Raw genomic sequence first — 25,010 nt, forward strand, 5'->3', positions numbered from 1 at the left:
CATTACCTTTATATTCTATTTTTCCCCATGGAAAATATTCCTGCTGCCACTTACTGTGTTTCCTCTCTTTGTCCTAAGCATAGAAATTACCTTGTGCCAGTTTTGTCTTCCCTTCCCGTCCATTGTTTGCCAGTCAGGACAACAGAGCAACAGGCCTCTCATTCAGAGCCTGGTTTAGCTTCGTTTCCACTGTTACCACATGCTTGCAAAATCCTGAACAACGCCAGGGAAGACAAGCCGATGCTAAAAACTGGGGTTCATTAAAAAATGTTCCTGTCCTTTGTATTTTATTATTTTATTTAAAATCAATTGATTTTCACTGCACTATTTTATATTTAGTATGGAATTAAATTATACATATTTTGACTAAATCTGAATTGAATTGGATACTGTATAATCAGTAAGTGAGTTGTATTAATTTAGCAATAGTTAACCTATCAACTGTCTAAAGTTTACATTTCTTGTGAATTGGTGTTGTATGAAACAGCTAAGCTGAACTAAATATAATATAAAATAAAGAGTTTATGATCCTGTTTGATAGATTAATCAATGGGACTCATAACTTGCAACGTTCATTCCTGGACCTCATATTTTATTAAAATTTTGATTGACATTGCCATATTGTATTAAATGTTGTCATTAACTGTGTAAAATCACATTTTACAGTCATATTGATCTCATACTAGTTGCCCAGCCATGAAGAGGGATTTTATTGGTTTATGTTGTTCTGAGGCCTTAAGGTTGGCAAAGTAGCAACACATCAAGTCTATACCAAAGAATTTCCTGTTTAGGGATTTGTTTTTTTTATTCTTTATTTCATTTCATCTGCAGCCAAATAGGGTTTATAGATAGGATTCAAAATCTTTTTTTTTGAATCAATGTTTTTTTGTGTCATCTGCTTTGGCAAAGAGGACAGTGTTTACCTTAAGCTGAGACTGTTACAAGGCATTTACCCAAGGCCTCCTACTCTTAAATGCAGGCAGATATGTCAGCCCTCATGAGTATAACCTAGCCTTCTTCTCCATAAATGTTTCATGAACCTGTTATGTCATGCTCCCCTAGCTTCCCTACAGCCTTGAGAGACGCGAGTGATGAATTCATCACACTGGAAGATAAAGTGCTGCAAAAGTGCAAGGGAAGTAGCAGCAGAAAAAAAAAGTGTGCAGGACCTGAAAGGTGGTGTTGATGAACGTAGAAGCTGATTTTGGTGGAGCAAAGAATGTGTCAGGAAGAAAAAGACAATTTTGAGAGAGCAGCAAATAATGCCAGGAGAAGAGATGAGGAAAGGAAGGAGGAGAGACAGAGATTGGCTGGCGGAGAAATGCTGAGGACCCTCGTCTGTGATGCTTTCAGACTTTTTGTGTTACCACACCGGTAAGCTGCCAGTCGCTGTGTTTTCTGGCCTGTACTCAAATGACAGCAGACATCAACCTCAGATACACACACCCGCACACGCACATGAACACACACCATTACTTGCCTATTGTTGTGGCAGGGCCCCTAATGGAGCTTCCTATTTGAGTCCAGATAGTCACACACAGCCTCTGCTTCATAAGTACACTCACTCAGACAAACACGGGGCAGATTGACAGCTGGGCCGCGGCTGCGGCGGATGATTGATGGCAGCATTCCGTGGAGAACGTGCCAGGCAGGGGCAGCAGAGATTTCAGGATTTTGCGAAGCGACGCGGTTTAGGTGCAGAAACACTCCATCGAGCTCTGGAGAACAGAACGTAACAGGATGTTACAAAGGCTGCCAGTCAGGCAGGCAGACGGAAAGAATGAACAGCATCTTTAACGGAACTGGAGGGGGAAAAAAATCCGCAGAAAGCGAATGCTTCCAGTCCACGGTTAAATGAAATAAACACCCGCTCTTTCTTAGCACCACACAAAGTCACACTTCATTCTCCACTCTCACACCTTCCCATCAACCCCAAAGGAACAAAGGTGCAAAAAGATTTGAGAAAAGACATTAAAAAAAGGAAAAAAAAATCAGTACAGGAAAAGAAACTTATTATGTGAATACCCTTAAGCGTGCCTTACAGAAATACAATCCCTTCAGATTTGGCTGATGTTGTTACCTCTAATTAAGCCCCACCAGCACACACTGCTGTACACTGAAAAACTTGTATTGATCTATATGTGCAACTTTATGGCAAGCTGTAATGAGCAGTAATGGTGGAATTTATACAGTTATGCCCTTTTTCTCTAGACACCCCACTAGGAGCTGACAACTCTGTAGGCTTTCAGTGACTGCAATCGACACTATGGAACAGAAAAATAAGTGCTGTTCTTTCTGATTTTGCTCAGAATTGACTTTCTGCTGCAGCAGGTGATTAAGGTTAACTTTTCTTCTGGCTGCAAACTATAGCTTAAGTGTTGAAGCATCATTAACGATCTTCAATGAATCGTCTATGTTTAGGGTTTATCTAATTACGTCTGGAAGTTATGCTGCACTGACACAACTTGAAAACATTGATAATTTGTACACCCCTGTCCTTCTGATCTGGGAGGGTTCCTGCTGCTTTCACTCCTGCTGCTTTTCTCGTTGCCTTTAAGTGCACTTTAGAAGATATGTGTTTCATGGCCACAGTTTTAAGATGTATGTAGGTGTTTATTTTACATTTACATAAAAGTAGTTAGTATCATAAAATATGAAAAAGAACCAGACACAAAAATAAAGCTATGGTTTCATCACAGAATCTCTCTTGAACATTTTGAATTGCTTTGCAGTTGCACAATTACTGCAAACAAAAACATTTATTTAATGTTTGTTTTGTTTTTTTAGCAAAATACATTAAATATAATTATATTTATGCCTACAGTGTGTTGGTTTTGGTTGCCATGTAGTGTCAGAGTAGATTTCCTCTACAAGAATTGAATAATGGAATATTCTTGTTGACTTTTTTAAACCAAGGGTATGTGTTGTGGAAAAAACTATTACCAAGCACTGTTCAGGTAAAATCACTAAATCAGGTTTATTTATGAGCCTGAACCTATTTCCACCTCAATATGATACACTTCATCTGATTAATGTAAGTACATTAGGAGTGTGGCAATAACAACCCAATTTAGGGAACACATCACTGCTGCTATAATTAGTGGCACCCATAGTTATTGTTATAGAGTAACTGATGCAATTTTTCAATCTATGCTTTAGTTTTCTATTTTTTCATCTAGGACGTTTTGATAAATATTTCCTGGCTTGCTACTTCCCTGGGGTGTAAATATCACATTCCACAGAAGTCCATTTTTTAGCCACTCTTCAAAATGAGAAAAACAGGAAAATATACTACCCCTCCTTACCGTTCATATATATCTGTGTGTGTGTCAATCATCATGGTTATTAGTAATAATTTAATAGTAACTTTTTCAACTTAACTAGATTTTGTAGGAACTCTAAGTTTTTTAATTACATGGATATTAAGATTAATTTCAGTGTAACTCAAGCAAGTTTCATGTATTGAAGTTGATCAGATGGTTGAGGAATGCTTAACTACTAACTTTATTTTCACCAGAGTGTAGATATAATGTGACATGAAGGCAAACTTTTCTTAACCACTTTTAAAAATGGGAAAGAAAAGTAAGTAAACTTACCATTGAAGTAAAGTAGATGTTCACTGAAGTCAACAAACAATAGCTAAAACAGTTTAAAACTACTGTGACAAACAAAGCTGCCATCAATCTTGGGATTTGGCAGGAAGGAAAAAGAAATCTAAATATTGCAGAAATGAAGTATGAGATTAATTTATGTAAGGCTTTAGGGTGCCAAAAATTTGAAGTGTTTTATACGTTAAGACGCAAAGGTTGTTTCTATCATTAAAGATGTAGACATGACAAATATAGCCCGTCTGTGTACACTGTAACGTTAAAGAACAGTGGAATGTCAGTAATCAACAGTGGGCTGAAGAGGAGCTGTAACACTTGACAAACACGCGTTCTGTTACTCTTTCGTTCCCTCTTCTTGTCTATCCATTCTTTATAACTGTCCCCTAAACAGGGTCAGTGTGAATAATTAAGTCCTTTTACGATGAAATATTGACAACAAAGAGTGTGCCATATGCATTTAAGTAGCTTCCCTGCCTCTTGCAATGTCCTCACATCGTGAATCATGCATGACACCGAAAGAATGTTTTTTTTTTCCGCCAAGTTAGGCTGCGAGAGCCACTGCTGTGAACTGCTCCCTCAGGGAAGACTGCTAATCCTTTCCAGAGAAGGCCAATCATTGCTCTTATTTAGCAGTTGGTGATTTACTTTGAAATAATTACAGATTAAATTGTGTGTTTGTGTAGGTCTCACACACAGAAGCTTAAAGTTTTTTTTTACTTTTTTGTTTTTATTTGATTGAATGCTTAGAGACATCTCCTGCACTGAAATCTGATGAATTAGGTGGGAACATTTTAAAGTCATCAGAAATATGAGCTACTTGCTGTCACGGCACTTTTGGTTTGTAAACGAATGCCTGTGAATGTGTTTGAAATCGTGCCGTATTATACCACTTCACACTAATGCAAATTCTTGTCTGATCAGTCTTTTAATTAGTTTGTTTCATCTGCTATGTGTTACTCTTAGCAACCTGGCTCATGTATAATAAAGTAATAAGACGAGTTGGATGCATTATATTTAGGATAATTTAAAAAGCTCTCTAATTTACTTAATCTTTCTACCTTTCAGACTATCGCCCACCTCCCATGCTTCCACCCAATCGTGGAGGGGCAGGAGGAGGCGGGGGAGGCTCCTCCTCCTCTTCCACTAGCCGCGCCACCACCACACGTTCCCCTCCCTACTACACCACCCCAAGACCTCTCCTCACCACATCCCCTGGCCAGCGGTACAGGACAACCACCACAGTCCGCCAGCCTATTCTGGTCCCAGCTGGAGGTTCATCGTCCGACTCCAATCACATCCCAGATACCAACCAGAAAGTGGGCCGATCCCCTCCTGTGCAAGTCCCTCCAGTGGCCCCACAGCCGCCTGTGCTGCCTCCTCAGGATTTCTGCACTCCAAGAGTGACTGCAGACATATCGTGGCCCCGGACACAGCAAGGCCAGACAGCCAAGCAGCCGTGCCCTGTGGGGACCCTGGGTGAGTGAGGTGGATGGAGCATAAAGACATGCTGAGTTAGAAACTCTGTGTGTGTACAGTGTTTGCAAACTGAGTTATATGATTTTGTATTTGCAGCAGCAAATCCACGAACCACATTAATCCCAACATTTTAATCATGTAGGGGATGACTCATTAACATATATCAAAACATTTTCAATTAAGAAACTGCAATGGCTGTTTACTCGATTGCTAACAGCCGGCGGATTCCAGATCCACTCGCCAGAAATATGACTGTACACGACAGACAGACAGACATTTTATCCTTGCTAAATGTTTTTGCCAATAGATCAGCGCAGAATATTGTGTGTCGGCAGGAGAATTGCATCCACTCATTTAAAGAAACTAATAAAACATGCATTGGAGTTAAGTTGGTTCTAATAGAATGACTCGGGGTCGATGTCTTTATATTCATATCTATCGAACATTGTCTTGATTTGTCAAAATCACAAACGTTAATAACTTTTATTGGACTTTTATGCGACACAAAGTATTGTGTGAAGTGAAGGAACTGTTTTTTAATTCTTTTGAACAAATAAAAAACTGATCACAGCCACATGTCTCTAGCTGCTTTGCACACATAGAGACTGAATTTTTGGCGCATTTCTCTTTATGAAACAGCTGAAGCTCAGTAAGACCAGATGTAGCGTGACCATCAGTTACCTTTCCTAATGGTCACCAGTTCTGGTTTGTTGTTTGAGTCATCATCCTGCTGGGAGATGAACATCTGCTCCAGTTTCAGGTCTTGTGCAACCTCTACCAGAGGTAGAGTTTGGTAGAGCTACATTAATACATGTATTAATGTATTTTTGGAGCAGTCATCTGATTAATACATGTATTAATGTAGCTCCGTCCATCTTGTTATCTACTCTGATCGGCTTCTGTGTCCTTGCTGACGAAAACCATTTCCACATTATGCTACCACCACGTTTCGTGGTGATGGTGTGTTCAAGGTTCTGCATATTTTGCTTTTAGCCTCACATAAAATGTGCATGTAAGTCAAAAGTTTAATTTGGTGTCACTGACCGGAGCATTTTCTTCCACAACTACTGTATATGTCCCCAGGACTGGCTGTGGGAAAATGTAAATTGGGCTTCTTGTGGCTTTTTTTGTAAAATAGATTTTCCCCAATGCTCTTCCACAAAGGCCAAGTTTGTGAAACACACAACTTCTAGATGTTATCTTAACAGATTCCTCCATCTGAGCTGGAGCTTTTTTTTTTATAGCCGGTATAGCTGGCTGCCTGCAGACGCAGCTCCCGTCGTGTGTGTGTGTGAAGTAATTTCCCTGCTGGCATGAATAAAGTAATTCTATTCTATTCTATTCTATTCTTTGCAGCGACTTCAGTGTTAGCATATGCCTTGGCTGCTTGTCAGCCATAAGTGGACTTTAATTAGGTGGCTTCTGAAAGCATTTTTTCCCACTTGTTTTATTTAGGTGTACCAGAGTAGTAAAAGATAAATGCTATTAAAGTTTCATATATTTCAGTTGTTATTATGTTTTCTCTTACATCAAAATCCTGCATTAGATTGTGTTAGTCTTTCACATAAAGCATGTATACCTTGCAAGGTGCTGTTGCTGTTTTACATCCTGATTCAGCCAAACACTGCAAACCCCAAAATGCCAAGCAGCTTTCCTGTCTTCTGGAGAATGTCATGGTTGTCTCACCCTGTTTGCTCTTCTTGTCTTACAGGCGTGGCCACATATGTGTGCTTGCCCCGTTTGGGCTACTGGGCTCCCCAAGGCCCTGACCTCAGCAACTGCACGTCACCCTGGGTCAACCACATCATGCAGAAAGTAAGTCTGAATGCTGCCACTGGCTCGGTCAGCCCTCAGCGATACGCTTGTGTTATGACTAAAACCCCGAAGCAGTTTTTCTCGCCCATGCCGAAGCTTTGACCACAGGGAATGATTTAGGCCATGTATCGCTTCATCATTCCTTAGCCCTAACTTTTATTTGAGATCTGAGAGATTACATCGCTACAGGGAACAAGAAATGTCTAAGAAGGTCATGAACTCACAATGAGATTTTATCAGAAGCGACAAATTAGATAATAGCTTTATTAATTCACTGTTGCATGAAAAACATTCGTATGTTTAAAACTTGCAAGAACAATAAAGACTAAAATTTTTATTTGATTTCAATAAAACACATAAATAAATACCATAAGGTTTAAAAATAAGCTGCAAAATGTTGAAGTGAAATAAAAACTACCAGATTATCAGTTATATTTATTTATCTAAATTCATTTTAGAATTTCGGTAAATTCTAAAATTTGTCTACATTTTTGGAGCGGTCATCTGAAAGAGAGATCTTCTAATACAGAACAAAGAAATAAAGTGCACAGTTTTTAAAAAAAATTGTTCAACAATACTTTTTGCTTGTTTTCTACAGTTATTTTGTTGGTAACACTTTATTTGACGGGTTGTGAATAAGACTGTCATGACACTGTCATAAACATGACATAACACCTGTCATGAACATGAGTTAGTCTTCATGAATATTTATGACTGTTGGTTCATGTGCAGTCTGAAAATCTGGATCTAGATATTTTTCTGTTCTGGATTAAAACAATGGAAAGATCCTGACAGGGGATACAAAACAATATTTGTATTTGCAAAAAAAAAATTATCTGCACACACTATTTCATGCCAATTATCAAAATTAATCCATCCGTCGGTCCACCACTGTTGGAATAGCTGCCATATGCAGGGAGTTGTAGAACTGGAAATGGTTTTTTTTTTCCTATAGTGATTTCCTAAACAATTTGCAATACAGTGTGTGCATGCTTTATGTAAATGTCTTTGCTGTACCTGTCTTATGGTTTCACCCTATATGAAGTGAATCTTAAGCTAACCCTTTACATTTTTTTCCTCCCTCCCTTTCACCCATCACCTCCATTCCTTCACATTTACTTCTACCTTGTCCTGTCCGTCGTCTTCTGTCTTGTTTCTCTCCATCTGTCATTTTGCTGGAACCTTCCTCTCTCTCTTGCTATTCTTCGCCTGACGTCTCTTACAAACTTTTTCTCCTTTGCCGAACTTTTCCCTTCTCTTCTCACCTCGTCTAACTTTTTCCTTTTTTTTCAACTGCCATCCATCTCTCTGTTACTTTCACTTTGTGCTCCCCCCACCGCCTCCCTCCGCCGTCCTTCCCTGGCTTGCAGCTTCGCTCAGGCGAGACTGCAGCGATTGTGGCCAAGGAGCTGGCAGAGCAGACCAAAGGGCTTCTGCGTCCTGGCGATGTGCCATCCACAGTCCGGGCCATGGCCCAGCTAGTCGAACTGTTGGATGTCCAACTGAGGAACCTCACCCCCGGAGGCAAGGACAGTGCTGCCCGCAGCCTTACTAAGGTACTGCCTAAAGACACAGGAGGTGAACATGTACAGAGTGATAGAGTAAAATAGACTTTTCTACAGGCATCAGCATTTATTGGGCTGCGACTCAAAGTGGCAGGAAATCAGAAGAAATATGGGGGAAGAAGAAAAGGGAAACAGATAGGGGAGGAGGGTCCTTTAGAGTTAACAGAAAGATGAATAGCATGTTATTTTGTTTTTGTCTAAAAAAACATCTTTGTGCAGAGTTTGATGAAGTAGCAGGCATAACAATGTAGAGCTCCACATGATAAATAACTGCTTTTAGTGTTTCTGTTTCATCCTCTTCACTGTGTGGCTCTTTGTATGAAGTTTTGCTAGACATACCACAAGACAGATAACTGTTTTTAGTGTTTGGCAGAGTCCTTCCACTCTCTTTACAGATCAGGACCAACATTTAATAAAGCTGTCCTTCAGTTATTTACATTTAAAGTACACTGCAGAGCCCTGTGAGAGAATATACAGATCATTTAATGAACCTCTGTCTTTGAGCTGCAACTATTTAGAGGCAGTTGATAATTGAAATTTTGTCCTTCTTTAGCAATCACATTAAGTCATTCTTTTGCAGTGGAGTTAGCCATGAGACAGACTGGTTAAAACTGCCTGATTAACTAACGGTTTATAATCTGAAAACTTCTCTGAAAAAAACTGTTTTATAAAGATCTGGCTATTTAAAAATATATAAATTCTAGATGAATGAATAAAGCAGTAGTCAACCACAATGTCAACAGATACTTCAGTTGCATCTTTATAAGTTAAAAAATTGTAAGAAAAATAATTTATTTCAGTAATTCAGTTGAAAAAGTTCTTTTTTGTAAATTTTGATAATTATGATGTACAGCTAAAGAAAAACCCCAAATTCAGTTACATAACACAAATAAAAATGTAGCTTTTTTGAGACACAATGATTGTGCAAGTCATGTTATTGTTATGACCTAATGGACGTGACAGTTGCCCAGTAGACAATCACTGACACTATCCATAAGGAGATTCAGCCTAAAAAAAACATTTCTAAAGAATCTGACCGAATCAATGCTCTTTCCAAGAATATTACTGGAAAGTTGACTGGATGGGAAAAAGTGTTGTCAAAAAAGGTGCTAAAGCAACAGAAATACAGCAGCCTTGAGAGGATTGTAAAGCTAAGCCCACTGAAGAGCTTGTGGAGGAAATTATCAAGGTGTCCATTATGAGACAACAGAGATGTACCCAGGACATGGGCTACAGCTGTGAGATTTCCTTATTAAGTCACTCCTGAACCAAAATCCATGTAAGAAGTGTCTTAAAGTGCTATGGAGAAAAAGGACGGAACTGCTGCTCAGTCTTGTTATGAATATAATTTGGTACTATAACCTGGGGGAAGATAGGCTCACAATCCAAGTTACTTGTACTGATCTGTTGTTTCTGAGTGAGGTAGTAGCTCTAAGAGTCAACTCACTTTAGAACGATACTAACCATATAACCATTCTATAGTAAAAATTCATTTAAAACACAAAAAGCTCCCATGTAATTACTACATTTTGGGGTTTTGTTAGATGTAAGTTCTAATAATCAAAATAAGTACAATAAGTGCTTGAACTTTATCACTGCACATATAATGAAATGACAACATATGAGTTCCATTTGTTTATTTCAATTACTGACATGGACTAACATTTCAATAATATTCTAATTTACTGACATGTACTTGTACAAATTGAGTCTGTCAGTACTGACCTGTAAGGCTGCTAGTTGAAAATGCCAGATGGGGAAAGCTTTGAAGAATAATTTTTCTCACATTTATGATCGTGGATTAGTTTTTGGTTGCTTCTTTTTAGTATAGTAGATTAGATCTAGTGGAAATTGTTAAAAACCTCTCAGAATTTCATGTTTCATATTTCAGACCACAATGTGTTATTGTGTTTACAAACCAGAAAAAATTAGATTTTTAAATATTGAATGTGACAGACACTAGACATACCAGTCAAGGTAAAAAATTAGCCCTTTCCGGTCACCAACACATAACTTTTTCTTTCTTTGTTTTTTTTTTTTTTAAATAAAAATGCTTTAAGTTGTTATTTGTTTCTAACGGGATGATATATTACTTTGGGATGCTTCCTTATTAACGTTAGGCAACTGACCAGGCACGCATGAAGGACTCTGTAATTAATGGCATCAATTAAGTTGACAGTAGATGCAGAGATCAAGTCAATATTTAAGGAATAAAAAAAGCAGGAAGATAAATATGTTAGAGCGAGAGAAGAAAAAGCAATACGGGGTGGAGGACTGGGTAACATACAATTTGGCTACCAAAGTGTTTTTCTTTTTCTTTTTTTTGTACACTCTTATTGAAGTTAGTGTACTTCCTTGTGTATGTGTGTAATTGGAGAGAGGTGCTGCACTGCTAACAGCTGAATTGTTTGAATTTGCAGCTTCAGAAGAGAGAAAGGTCCTGCAGGTTTTTCACACAGGTATTTCCGTTTCCTGGTTTGGTTAATTACTTTGCAACACCGCTGTCCCTTGTGTCTTTGGGTTTTGTTTTGTTTTTGTTTTTTTTTATCCATTATCCAACACATTATGCCTTGTGGGGTCGCATGTGGCGCTGGTGCCTATCTCCAGCAGTCAACGGGCAAGAGGTGGGGAGACAGACAGGACAAACAATGATGCACGCACACACCCACACCTAAGGAGAATTGAGAGAGACCAATCAACCTAACAGTCATGTTTTTGGGCTGTGGGAGGAACCCAGAGAGAACCCATGCATGCACAGGGAGAAGATGCAAACTATTTTTTTGAAGAGAAATTATTTTATACTCTCTTTTAATTTGCAGTATGTTATCTTCCATGCAAGCTTGTGTGTATTTGCTTGTGTGTGTATTATCATACATGACAACACCACACATGAAATGCAATCATGTGCTGCAGCTTCTAGAGATACACCAGTCCGAATTTTCTCTTTGCCACTTCCGAATACTATTTAAGAATTAAATTCAGATATGTTCATCAACGTCTCTCCGGCTCTTATTTTCCTTAAAACACACAAGATTATCAAATATATTTGGCATTAGCAATTAATGCCATTAATTTAAAAAATTAAAAACCATTTATTTTTTATCTTTAATTCAGAATTTGTATTTTAAAAAAAGGGTTTGGGCAGTTTGTCTTTTGTTTTGAGTCAAAATATTCTCTTTTGCTCTTTTTAAAAGGAACAATTGATTTTCTAAAGTAAAAACCTTGACATTTTAGTAGAATAAAAGGCCTTTTAGAAGTCAGTTATTTCAACCACCGAAAAGAGTAGAATGTAATGAAAATAAATTACACAGAAACTAAAATACAATGCTGCAACTTTCTTTATTATTATCCCACATAGATTAACTTTGTATCATTGGATTATTTCATTCTTAATAATTTTAAAATGGTCTTCATGCAAATCTTTTGAAAACTTTTAATACACAAATACTGTAAATAAAAGTGATATAATAATAGAATTTAAAATATTTCTTGTCTAGCCTTAATGACCTAAGGCTAGATAATTGTGGTCAATAATTATTTGTATTAGCAGTACATTAGATGTCACATTGTGTTTTTAAGAGTGCATTCAGTGTAAAACAGCGCGTTTAAAGCAAAAACAAAATGATGACAGAGTTAGTGTTAGTGATTAGCACAGTTACTGTACATGTCAATAGTAGTCGCTATGTGTTTAACTGATAAAATGACATGTCAACTCCTTTAAATTTTTAAAATACACACTGATACCAAAAATAAATATAAGTCCTCATCCTTTAGCAATGATGTTGTTGTTTTAACTTAGTGGCACATAGCAATGGTACGTTTCTCATGAGTTGGTTACCGAGTTGGCCTTTTCCAGCTGAAAGTGACCCGACTCTAGTCATAAGCTATTACTCAGTGCATGATGCTCTTGTGATGTAGCAATACAACCCTTTGAGGATAACAGGTTTGTTCTGGTCTTGATCTCCACTTTTTATCAGCATCTCCGTATCAAACTGTTTCTTCATTGGGTTTATTATTCCTTGGTTTTTTTGCTCCAAAATATATCACCGATAAGAGGGCATGATCAATATCAATAATAGTTCATCTTGGTTGCATTTATCTCAGCAGAATTGCACACAGGCTTGTCTGGAAGCAAATAACTGGCTATCCATCTCCATTTCTTGAAATGCCGTGTGTGTAGCACACATTGAGAAACAGCGGAACATGATGGATACCCTGTTGCGTGCGGCTTGATCACGGCCTCGCTGTGTTAAAAATAATACCTTCCCATTTTTGTGGCTCTGAATTAATTACACTTTGTCCTTGTTGGTGTTCTTGCATCGTTGTTTGTTTGTGTCGACGCCCTGGGCTAATAGAAAACCTAACATGTTTCAAAAATGTATCTGGTCAACTAAAAAAACCAAGACAAAATCACTATTCAGCGGATCAAAGGACCCCAACATCCACATGCATGGTCTGTAGGTCGAGAATTATTTTCTGTCCTCTCCCACCGACACACGCATAACACACACACATACACGCCAACACATGGTAGATGGGGTTGCTCTTTTTTCTCCTGATGCAGGCTTTTTTCCTTCATACTCCCCTGAAAAGTCTTAACGTCAGCACCAGTCAGCAATGTCACATCATAGAACATGGCTTAGGAGTATATGCAAGCTGACACACACGCACACACCCACACGCATTCACACGCATACCACAAATATTTAAATATATTTTCAACAATAATCTTTCGCTGTCACATCGCAACAGTCAGGCATTTGTAATGCGTCTCCTTAAGCCAAATAAGGCTGCATTTCAGGGGAAAAAGACAGCGTGCGCACGACTCTGCACAGGTCTGAATCCAAATGCTAGAGCACACGCCTCAGGTGCAGCAAGAGGAGGCCTGTGAGTGATCGATTATATGATTAGCCTTGGTTATGTGAAACAAAATTATACCAACAGGCTCTTTACTCTGCCAGATAGAAATGTGCATGATTAGGGATGTGGTGTGGCACTGCCCTCTCCTCGTTAATTATCCGTGGCACTAATTGCCAAGTGAGGAGAGTGTGCAGGAGGTCTACATTCTTAATAGAGACAAAAAAATAATTGAATTCCCTCCCCTGCTTCTTTCTGTCTCTCTCTCTCTCTGTTTCTCTCCACTTCTTACACTTCATCTACCCCTCCTCGGTCATTTGGTTTTGGGTAACTGGGGACTCGTTTCATGTATACCAAATTGGCAATTTACCCATGATGAAGTTGGTGGTGTGGAGAGGCTTTGATGCTTTAGGATGCACTAAAAGAAGGAGGTAGCCAGCCAGGTAGAAGAGGGGCAAGAGAAACAATAGAGGACAAATTTGAAGTGAGAGAAAACAGCAAAAATAGAGTGGAGCAAAAACAATGTTAGGTTATGGAGAGGACTTTAAAGCTTGATGATGTCTAATATTTAGGGGTAAAATAATACATCCAGCTCACAAGTTGAGACAAAATTTTAACAAAATTTTCAGGAAAACTAAAAATCCATTTGTTTTGTTTTGCTTTTAAAAAATGTTTCCAAAATCACCTTGTTTGTCCCACTCTGAGGTGGCCTTAAAGCCCAAAGACATTTTTTTTTATTATTATTCATTTTCACAAATACAGCAACTGTTTTAAACAATCTTATTTACATGTTGAATTATCTGGTTCAGTTTTGATCAGTTTAGGTGATTTAAATTTTAAACTAGAGATGATCAAATGCATTTCTGATTGTCAAAATGGCAAAGTAACCCTTTAACTTTGAGTCATTAAACAATTTTATATCACCTTTAAAGATGTTAGCCAGTATTACATGGCAATATTTTCAAACTATGCTCATGAATTACTTATATTTTGCTTCTTTTATTACTTCCATTTTGTACTGAGTGGACAAAATGCTTCCACACAAATGACTTAAAAGTTAAGGGAGTCTTCTTTAATGCTAATGTTGCTGAGTGTTCAAAGTAAGTTTGAAGAAGGTCACCATTTGACAATCCATACTTTAAAAGTGGAATTGTTATAAGAGTAAAGTCCAGTAAAAAAGAAAAAAAAATAGGGGTTATTTGGTCATCTGTTGTGTTACATTATACTAAAAACTATATTTTCAGTATTTACGTGGAATTTTAAAGACACAAAAACTTTAATACTCACTGTTTAATATTGTCACTGAGTCCTATAATAATGCCAGAGTTCTATAAGATAATATTTTATTACATTCTTTAAAGGCACACATTTGCTAAATTTGAAAACATACTGTGTTATTGTGCAATATCATGGAAAAATATCAGGAATATATTTGTGGATATTTGTCTGATTCAGCTTCCAGATATTGAAATGTGTGCAAACAATTCTTTAAAACTATCTACTCCTGAGAAATGTCCAGTCTGTTGCCAGGTTACACATAAACCCTTCAACAAAATTAAGCATCATGTGAAATTGTGGGTTATCCACATTAAAATGAGTTATGTGCAGTCTTAGGCTGAAAGAGGATGTATAAAGAATTCTACAAAAGTAACAAAAGACCTGATGCTCGATCAAACTAAAATTTAAGAGTTTGACTTAACAGCCATGGCATCACAAAAAGAAAGTAAGCATCTGAAAATATTTGGGCAATATATTGAACCTGACTCAGTTACAGCAGTTTGGTCACAAGAAGCAGGAAATGTCCAGCAAACAATTGTCAAAATGTTTAAAGACAATTCTACTAGATTTTTTTAAGAAAGCAATAAGAAAAACTTCTCAAATTGAAGGAAATCCTCTCATTATTTTGACATTTTGCAAAGAGCTCCATAATCCTACCTGGCCTAAAACAGGAAAGACAAAAACCTCTGTCCTTTAGAAAGGACATGAAAATCTGATTTCCACCGTATATATATATATATATATATATTGTTATTTGCATGTGGTCTTTCAGTAGCATTGAAAACCTTGTAAATGTGCCAGCTAATTTACTATAAATAGTTTTTTTAAAGGTGAAGCCATTCTAGTACCAGTGGTTATGTATTTTTGAAATAAAGCCGAACTGTTTCAGCTCACCACCAAAGCTTTGTAGGAGCAGTGTCCACAGCCAGATTCCTCTCATTCATGTTTATTAAGTCATCTCCATCAAAACAGCCAGAAAACTCAAGAACTACTTTCCCTCTTACTTCAAATTAGGAGTTTCAAACATAGTTACCACAGAATTTGAACTTATATCAAGTCCCTGACACATCCAAGGTGCATAATAACATCTTAGAGCCATGTTGTTTGATGAAGCCTTGAGTTTTCAACTGGATTTCATTTTGCAAGACACATTTTACTTTGATGAATAGGCAAAAAAAAATTCTTTTGAACTCCCTACAGCTAATAGCAGATGAACACTCTCATGAAAACATTCTCACACTTTGTCCCATCTCAACCAGGCAACTTCAAAAAAAAAGATCCGTCTTTTCTCTCATGTTGCCTCTGCATATTTCTAACATCCCAGCTCTGGGCTTTTACACAGTACAGCATACTGTACATGTGCTTGTGTGCCCAAGTTCACCTTGGGTGGTTGGGAGTAGTCAACCAGCCCAGTTCTAGTCTGCCTTGCCGCTGCTGTTTACGCTGGATTACCCCTACGCCTCAAAGCATTTCACTTCTGCCCCATTTACTGTCATGAGGCTGTGTGTATGTGCTCACAAATGTGCGCAGCTTTCTTGAATTTTGTGGTCTCACTAAGAAATACACACTTCCTAACTGGCGCCCCTTATCTGTCTCTGCAGAGAGTTCTCCCCCTCTTTGAAGAACCCCTTAAAAAACCCTCTGTCTCTTTTAGCCCCTAAGTCTTCCTACTTGTGCACGATAGAAATGTCACTGACGGCACCAGAGCTCCTAGACACACTCCGACACAACCACACATATATTCATTCTGTGTCTGTCTTTCTAATACTGAGATGTCTAGCCCTTAAAAGAAATGGCATCCCTTTTTTCTGCCTTACCTAACTCCCTGCTTCAACAGATGTAATCTCAGTGCTGGTGAATAAAGTTTCAGTGGCGAAAAACATTTATGAAATTAAAAATGTGAGTTCAGTAAGAAGCAAAGAGAAGTTTAATGAGAGTAGAGAAGCTTGGTTATCACTAACACATAATTGTGAGCATTTGTGAGCATTATGCACAAGCAGCATGAGTAATGGAGAATGAAACGCATCACCAAAGCTCTCATATCTGCCATGGCCACAGTAAAGAATGTCTTCCCCTCGATCTGTTTCCTTTGCCTGGGCAGCTACTGAACAGCAAGTGGAGCAGAATGATGAACAACAATCCTTCCCCTTAGCCCACAGTCCACACCCCCAGTTGCACACCCAGACACACACAAATTACCACAGGCACATGCATGCCGCCCCACTCAGCACATGCCACACAGCTCTGATTTGAACTCCAGACAGCAGTGTGACAGTATGGGAAGTAACTCAAACAGTCATGAGAAAGATATGAAAAAGACATGAATGTTAAATGCTAAAAGCAGTTAAGAATAATGACTGTGATTAAAATTTAAAGCAACCGAATCAACTAAAACAAGATTAGCATGGATGAAAGAAATTAAATATGTACAACTCCAGAGTAGCCCCAGGGAAGAAACGGGGACAAGCTTGAGAGTGTTCTGCAGGGTTCCACAAGTTGCTAGAAGTTGCAGGAGAATCTTAAGGAGTGTTGGTCTAGAATAAGTCTCATAAAACAAGTCTGATCTTATAAATTAGTCCAAGTTTTGCATGTCTAAAAGAAGAGTTGAAAACACTTTTTTCAAGTCTCATTTATATAAACTCACTAAAAATATAAGAATTTTCTTTACATAAATTATCTTTTCCAGCTCCAACTTGAATTCTATACATACTTGAGACATAAGCATTAATATCTTCAATCTTTGCTTGCTGTGCCTTTTTTGGTATTTGTGCAAATGGTGAAGAGTATATGTAAATCACTACACAACGATGTGCTTTATACTTTGTAGCTAACTACAAGATTGTAACATTTGTGTGAACTTTGTCCTTGCGCCAAGTTATACTAAAATAAACAAATTCATGTGTAAATAAATAATAAAACAGGCACTAGAAGCAAACTTTGATTTGCTTTGATTCACTTTACATAACTGAGTACCTACACATTACTAGTCACAATGGCTCCTATGTAACAGTTGTACACATTTAGATGGAAAATAATCAGCAGACGCAAATCGCTATAAGATGTAATGCTGAAAGCAATTATGTCCCCCAACATCAAATCTAATGTCACAAAACCTGTGGCATTAGGTTTTGCCACAGGTTTGTGGCAAAAAAATCAGATTGGCACAGACTTTGCTTTGATATTACATCACAGCAAAATCTGATGTAATATTTATTGTAAAATCAATGAAAAAAATAACATGTGAGTTGTTTTCTTTTTTTTGAGCAATTGTTTGCATTCACATTACCTGAGAATAAGCACAAACAGCTCTCATAAGCTGTGAAGGTTTCATCGAATAATATAAGTTATTGTTTATTATTATTTGTAAGGTAAGCTAAAAACACATGGGGCCAAAACATAATAAGGACAGTTCCTCTTGCGTAATCAATATCTTTATAGAACACTGGACTTGAAAATAAAAATAAAATAATTCAATTTGATTCATTGTTTTGAGAAAGTGCATTTAGAATTCACTCACCTTCAGTTCTAAGTTTGTGAGACCACTGTATATTTTTTTAGTTCTAACTATAAAACTATTTTTGCAACAAGTAAAAGTAGGAATTCATCATTATTCCTGCAATGTAGTATTAAAAAAAATATTATCAGGCTGGATGCAGGCTGGTGAAGAACAAATAAACAAACTTTGATTTCTTGTTAAACAAATTACACTTTAACGAAGGTGTTCCAGGTGCAGGAAATTGCCATTTTAAAAATCCCAGGGTGCAGGGAATGTGAAACAATTCTCAGAACACCAATAAGATGATAACACTGATGAGACTCTGACAGGGAAAACAATGCAGAATACATACTGTATATGTTTCAGCAGATTGTAAATTCAATCAATGATTCAAACCTGTCATAGTCACAGGAGGCAAATGTAGACAGAATGTATGGAGAAATGGAAATAAAACACCAAAACCCCAACATAAAACACTGATATTAAATGGTAGCATTATAATTTGTTAGTAGTAACTGGCAGAAAGAAACCAAAAACAGCTGTAGCTGCAATAATGTCAAAACTTTCTTTAAAGGGCTTGAAAGCCTGCAGCCTTCTGTCACTGTGTTGACAGGATGTTGATCGAAACAAGTTTGCACAAGTGTGCTGAACATCCACTGCTGCTTATTTCTGGCTGTTTGCTGAAGAAGTGGATTAATTAGTTTTTGTTTACATGTAGCTCTCCCAAACTCATCCGATATGCATCCCTGCTAATTAGCTGCTAGCGCTTAAAGAGGACATAATATTATCATATTAGCTTGTTGGGAGCAGTGTTTGTCTATGTGTGTCTGTGCTTTACTGTATTTATGTATAGGTATAACCCTCACAAAACACCCCCAAAAAAGAAAACAGGATGATTTCTAAAACAGAAAAACTTGAATTAGATCTCATTTATTATGTTTAGTCTCTTATCAATTTCTTGCAGTAAAAACTTAACTGTATTTTTGTGGCATTTTTGGGTTGGAACAACACAAGATAGCACATAAGTCTGGTTTACAAAATGAATTAATGTGATACCCCAGCCATAAAACCGGAGCAAGCAATTTCCCATAGAAATCACTTGTGTGTATTTTTATCTCGGTGTGAGTACAATTATTCTGTGAAGGTAATCAAAGTGACCATCATGAAGACCAACAAAGATAGCAGACAGGTCAGGAATAAAGCAGGGTTAAATAATAATTTTCCCATTTTTTGAAAATCTCACTGAGCTCTGTTCACTCTATTCTCTGAAGATGTAAAGAAAATACTTCAACTGGCCAACCTACCAAAATTTGGCCATCTACCTGAGCTGACAAGAAGAATATAAAACAAAGAAGCATTCAAGAGGTTTATATTAACTCTGGAGGAACTGCATAGAACCACTGCTGATGTGGGAGACAACTGCCACTTGTGCACTCACCATATCTAACCGTTTTAGAACAGTAGCAAGCAAAACACAACTTTTGAAAGAAGTTCTACTTGCACTTTGCCACAAACAATATAAGTGACATAGCAAGTGAAGGAAGATGCTTAGATCAGACAAGCCTAACACTGAATGTTTGAACGTTTCCAACCTGTAAAGTACTACATATGGTAGAAAGCACTTCATCCTGACCCAACGTTCCCTATCGTGGTTTGGATCAAATTAAATTCATGTGTTAAAATGGCCCAATAAAATTTCTGACCTAAATCCAATAGTCAATCTGTGACAAGACAGGAAAGTTACAGTCTGCAGATGTTCTCCATACAATCACAGTCTGGGCTCTTTTACACAGAAGTGTGAGCCAATATTTAAGTCTCTTAATGTGCAAGGCTGCAGTAAGCCGAAAATTAAAAAAAACTTTATTTTTACTTCACAGAGTACACTGCTTTGCGAAGGTCTATCACATACAATGGGTTGTGACATGACCAAAACTGGAAAAAGTTTAAAATATCTTAGCACTTATGCAAGTATTAATACAAAGAACGCAACAATTGCTGCAGCTAATTTTCTTGTTTTCCGTTTCCACTATGTACTGACACAGGGATCAAGTCGAGTGCTGAATGTGCGAACGGCAAAAAAAAAAAAAAGATATTTCGCAATCCGTTTCTTTGCCCTTGTCAGTTCCCTGCCGGAGATGCTTTTAGCTTCTTTAATAGCACCTGTGTTACGTTTTCCGCTTTCTCACTGCCCTGCCTCTGAAAACTGAGTTAAAGATGAGCTGTGTGTCTGCATGAGGGCTGGTTTACAGATCAAAAGAAAATAAGGAGACAAAGGGGAGTGTGAGATGTGTGTGTTTGATAGCACCTGTATTTGCTTCTCTGCCTCTCCTGCTCCCGGTGGACGCCTGTCACCATGGACTCACTGGACTATTTTATCGCTCTCCCATGGCTTTTCCCACCCCCACCTCTGCACCACTTCTCCTTTCTCTCTGTCTCTTTATCTCTCCCTGGGCCTTCCTGAGATGTGTGTAGGCGTGTGTGTGTGTGTGTGTGTGTGTGTGTGTGTGTATGAGCGTGTTTTGGTGTTTATGCGAGAAAAGCAGGAGCTGACTTCTTGAGACTATAAGGAAATGTGAGCTGAAGATAAAACACAGCAGGTATTATACGGTGGAGAACATTTCATGTTCGGCATAAAGCCTCTTCTAGGTCTTCTATAATATCTTTGGATTCAAAACTGCATCGCACCACTGGATGTGAACCAAAAAAACCCAGAAAAAAACAAACTCCAATTTCTTTCTGACACCCACAGTATAATTGTTCCAAGTGGTGGATAAGACTGTTGTTTAAAAGAAGAAAAAAGAGTTTTAGGGTGTCAACATGTAGTGATTGCAATCAACTAACAAGCTTGATTTTCAAAACATCTGTGATTATCCTCATAAAAAAAACAAAAAAGGAGCCTGGGTACTAAAAATGTGCTTTTCATACAACATTTTAGTTTTTCCTTTTTTTTATTCATATCTGCATGGGAATGCCATATTTGCATTGCTGCCATCGTATCGTCCTGACTGCTGTAATTTATCAACGTGATAAATTAAACGCTCCTGCATTCTCACAACTCCTGGCTTCAGTAGTTTGGGGTGTAGCAGCGCTGCTTGTGCCATAGTCATAGTTGCATTTATTTTTACATGCCGCATGACTGACTGAAATGGTGAAAGCACCAGCACTGGCTTCAGCTATGTGACCTCTGTGTCTTTATTGCTCCCCCAGGCGATGGTTGAGACGGTAAATAATTTGTTGCATCCAAGAGCTCAGGCGGCGTGGAAAGAGCTGCCCACCAGCGAGCAGCTGCACTCAGCCACTCTACTCCTCGACACCGTGGAAACGGGTGCTTTCATGTTGGCCGACAACCTCCTGAAGACTGACACAGTGCAGGAAACCACCGACTACATCCGTAAGTACATTTTACGGTTCCTTTTCAACAAAACCCTTTACAGCTAGACCTACAGATATCAACTATTTGGAAGGTCAACCTTGAAGCAAAACTGTTTGGAACATTTATAAATTTTCAATCAATATCATCACAGTTTTGCTAAAAGATGTTAAAATTGTCTGACAAGTCCTAGTTCACAAGGTCACAAATGGAAGTAGGTTATATTCGTGAAGTTGCTTGGTCACAAAGTTCAAAATACAGAAAAGTGTAACACCAGGCGAGCTTTAACGGTTGCAGTATCTTCTTTTTACTTTGATTCCATCTTGTAACCACAGTAAATCATCTGAGACAGTGTGTTTGGGGAATAATTAAAAACTTTCAAGATGTTAATAATACATTTACAAAATTTAATTATAATTGTAATAGTAATTTCATCTAAATTAATGATATGAACTGGAAGAAATTTTATAATGTTTGTTATCAAAGCTGGTTTTCATTTGATCTTCACAACTGACCTTCTGAGGATGAAAGTTGGAGACTCTTGAGTCTCTGTCAGTGATCTCAAACTGCATTAATAGAGGACCGGAATCCTGCAACGTTTAGATGCGTTTCTTGGCCTACACACTTGAATTAACTGGCTAAACTGCCACTCCAGCATGCAGTCAAACTCTACAGAGCTCTGCTAATTAACTTATATTGGAGCCAGGTGAGTTGAAGCAAAGAGATATCTAAAAGTTGCAGGACACCGACCCTTGAGGACTGCAGTCAGTCTTGAGGACTGTGGTCAAACAGCAATCAGCTGAAATAATCAAACAGTAGGGCCGGCTACCTTATTTTAGTCATGTTAATCATTTGATATGCTGAGGTGGGTGAACCTACATAAGCACAGACAGGGTGTCTGCACAGTGTAGCATGTAATTAGTTGTTGTTATTATTATTAGGTCACTGAATAATTGGGTCACAGCATTCATGTCTTTGAAGTCTTGCTGAAAAGTTTAGTTCTTAAAGAAAGCTGACTCATTCAGAGTTTTGAAATTCAAACTTCACACAGATGGCCCCCTTGGTAATTCTTATGTTTTTATCTCAAGCTTATGTTTTACCTCTCTATTAAAATACATTAAATTATATGTATTATTTTACTAACATGCCATGTTTCTCGTCTAAATTCCATATCAGTTTAAGAGAGAAAAGGACAATCTTTAAATAGTTAAATTTTATTTCATTATTTTTGGCATATTCAGTGAAATTCAACAAACCCCCATTGGACCACTGCTTTCAAACATTTTGTGAATCTCCTCCAGGTGTTTAAAGGTAATAGGATGACATTTCTTTCACATACCACGGAAAAAAGGATTATCATAGCAATATTGACAGCAACATTGACAGGTGTCATATCCACATCCTGGTTTATTCTCTGACTTGATGCTGATGTTTCATCCATCTTAATTACGTGTCAGAAATTACTGTGAAACCCTAAATAGTCTTGAATTAAAAGAGAAACTCAGAATTTAATAGACTGTAGTGTTTTTATTTCGAGTTTTGTAATTCAATTTCTCTAAGTGAAAGCTGGGAAAGATGATACTGTTGTTCTGTGGTGGATCTGGTTGGGAAACAAAAGACAAATATTCACACAGGGCTAAGCTGCATGGTACACAAAAACAAAAGCGGTAAAATATAATGCTCTAATAACATGATTAATTAGTTCATATTCTGCAGGGGGGCAGAGCAAAACAAAACAAACAGAACCCCATGAAGCTGTCAGTGATAACACAGCGTGACAGGTAGTCAATAAATATACAAAACAGAACACGTGTGCAGTTTTAGGTGGTCTCTCTGCTGTGCTTCAGCAGATTTTCCGCGGCTGCTAAAGGGGAAAGATGAGGCTTGTGAAAGAGGAGCTTTATTGTCAAATTATTGCTTCTCTCGGTTCTGTGAAATTCAATTATTTGTTTTACATGGAAATAGCTTTTGAATTTAGTTGATTTAAAATGGCAGGCATTGATATTTCTATTGTTAATTACAGTACATTAACATAATCAGGTATGCGACAATGCGTAGTAAATAAAATCAGTACTCAGTAAATAAAATTATTTCAGCAAATCTGATGCTGCAACTTTCAATCTTACCTTTAATTGTTAATTAATGCAACCAGCAACATTCTAACATGGGCCTTGAAAGTCAGAAGTGTGAATATGTTTTTCACAGAAATTAATTTGAAAATTTTACATCTTAATTCCTCATTCATCACATATGTATAATAAGCCACTTTGTAATATATGATGGTATTTTCAGATATTTGGTTACTGTTTTAGAAGTCAGCAAAAATTGACTTAAATGCTTTTCCGTAAAAAAAGTCAACATCCTGTGCATTATTGCAGATCATCTTTGTGAAATGCTGTTTTTAGCAGACTCCTCAAAGTCTTAGTGGCCCAGTCTGCCCTTATTGATCTGCAAGGTATATAGTCATTTCTTTCAGACATTCATGCTAAACTGGCTGTTCTAAAGGCATCATCCAGAGTTGATTCATAATGACTTACAATGTCCTGCTAAGGTAGTGAAGCTTTTTCCCTTTTTGTTACAATATAAACACAAACTTTAATGTGTTTTGCCTGGAGTTTGCCGTGGATATCATACACTGGTACATAGTTATATAGTGGAAAGAAAATGATTGCTATTCAATATTTATTTACAAATAAAATGTAAATGGTGTTGCATGTATTTGTATGCAAACCTTTTGCTGTGATACACCTTAATACATTCAGCCAACTGCGTTCACAGATTTACTTAATTAAATACTTAATTTACTTAATTTTACTTAATCTAACAGGCAGAGATAGAGAAAGCTTTATGAGACATAAAAACAGAGGAGAAGCTGAGATTTATGGAGGTTTTGCACCTTGCACTTCTTCTACGTTTTGGTCTGTCAAATAAATTTCTTGTGGAATGTATTAAATTTTAGCTGTTGTGCCATAAGATGTAAAACATAATGTCGAAGGTATGTGAGTAAAAAGAGATACTAACTCCCCTCCCTTTTGGATCTCAAGCTCTGTAATTCAGTAGACCTGTTTACATGCACAACAAGTCATGCAGCAAGCTCAGGGAGAGGGAAAAAAATCTAGAACGCGTTTCATCGCCTCTTTAAAGGTTTCCATGCTTTGCTTTATTATGAGGAGTAAATATGCAAAGCTGTCAAGATGGAGGTCAGTATCAAGATGTTTTAAAGGGTCAAACCCACTGAGATACTTATCTAACAAAATGAAGGAAAAATATTGGCCTTGAGGCTGGCATGCTTAGTTTGCTGGAGACTATCATTTTTATTTATTTATTTCCATATTTTCTGCCCTCTGCTCGTAGGCGGAATTGACAAAGAAGAACAAAGCTTGTTATTAAGGCATTGTGCACACCACTTTCCTTTTTTTCTGTTCTTCTTCTTCCCTAATCTCTTTTCTCGCCCGATCATGTCATTACTGGGCTGCGGCACAACAGAGTTTTGCTTCCTCTTTGTTTTTCATGCCTTTAGGAGACGATATATCTGTGAGTCTTCA

At 37.6% G+C, this 25,010-nt stretch overlaps 1 protein-coding gene across 7 annotated transcripts in view; it reads left to right on the forward strand.

Moving 5' to 3' along the window:
* LOC102235489 (adhesion G protein-coupled receptor L3-like) overlaps nucleotides 1-25,010 on the forward strand; it is a 162,981-nt gene that overhangs the window by 97,381 nt on the left and 40,590 nt on the right. For all 7 annotated transcript variants that reach the window (XM_014471006.2, XM_023333514.1, XM_023333515.1 and 4 more), the window contains exons 8-12: nucleotides 4,674-5,084; nucleotides 6,796-6,899; nucleotides 8,270-8,455; nucleotides 10,885-10,923; nucleotides 21,303-21,486. In XM_014471006.2, coding sequence (XP_014326492.1) covers nucleotides 4,674-5,084; nucleotides 6,796-6,899; nucleotides 8,270-8,455; nucleotides 10,885-10,923; nucleotides 21,303-21,486 — 924 coding nt within the window. The remainder of the gene's footprint in view (nucleotides 1-4,673; nucleotides 5,085-6,795; nucleotides 6,900-8,269; nucleotides 8,456-10,884; nucleotides 10,924-21,302; nucleotides 21,487-25,010) is intronic.

Source organism: Xiphophorus maculatus, chromosome 5 (assembly GCF_002775205.1).
Source record: "Xiphophorus maculatus strain JP 163 A chromosome 5, X_maculatus-5.0-male, whole genome shotgun sequence".
Taxonomy (NCBI): Eukaryota; Metazoa; Chordata; class Actinopteri; order Cyprinodontiformes; family Poeciliidae; genus Xiphophorus; species Xiphophorus maculatus.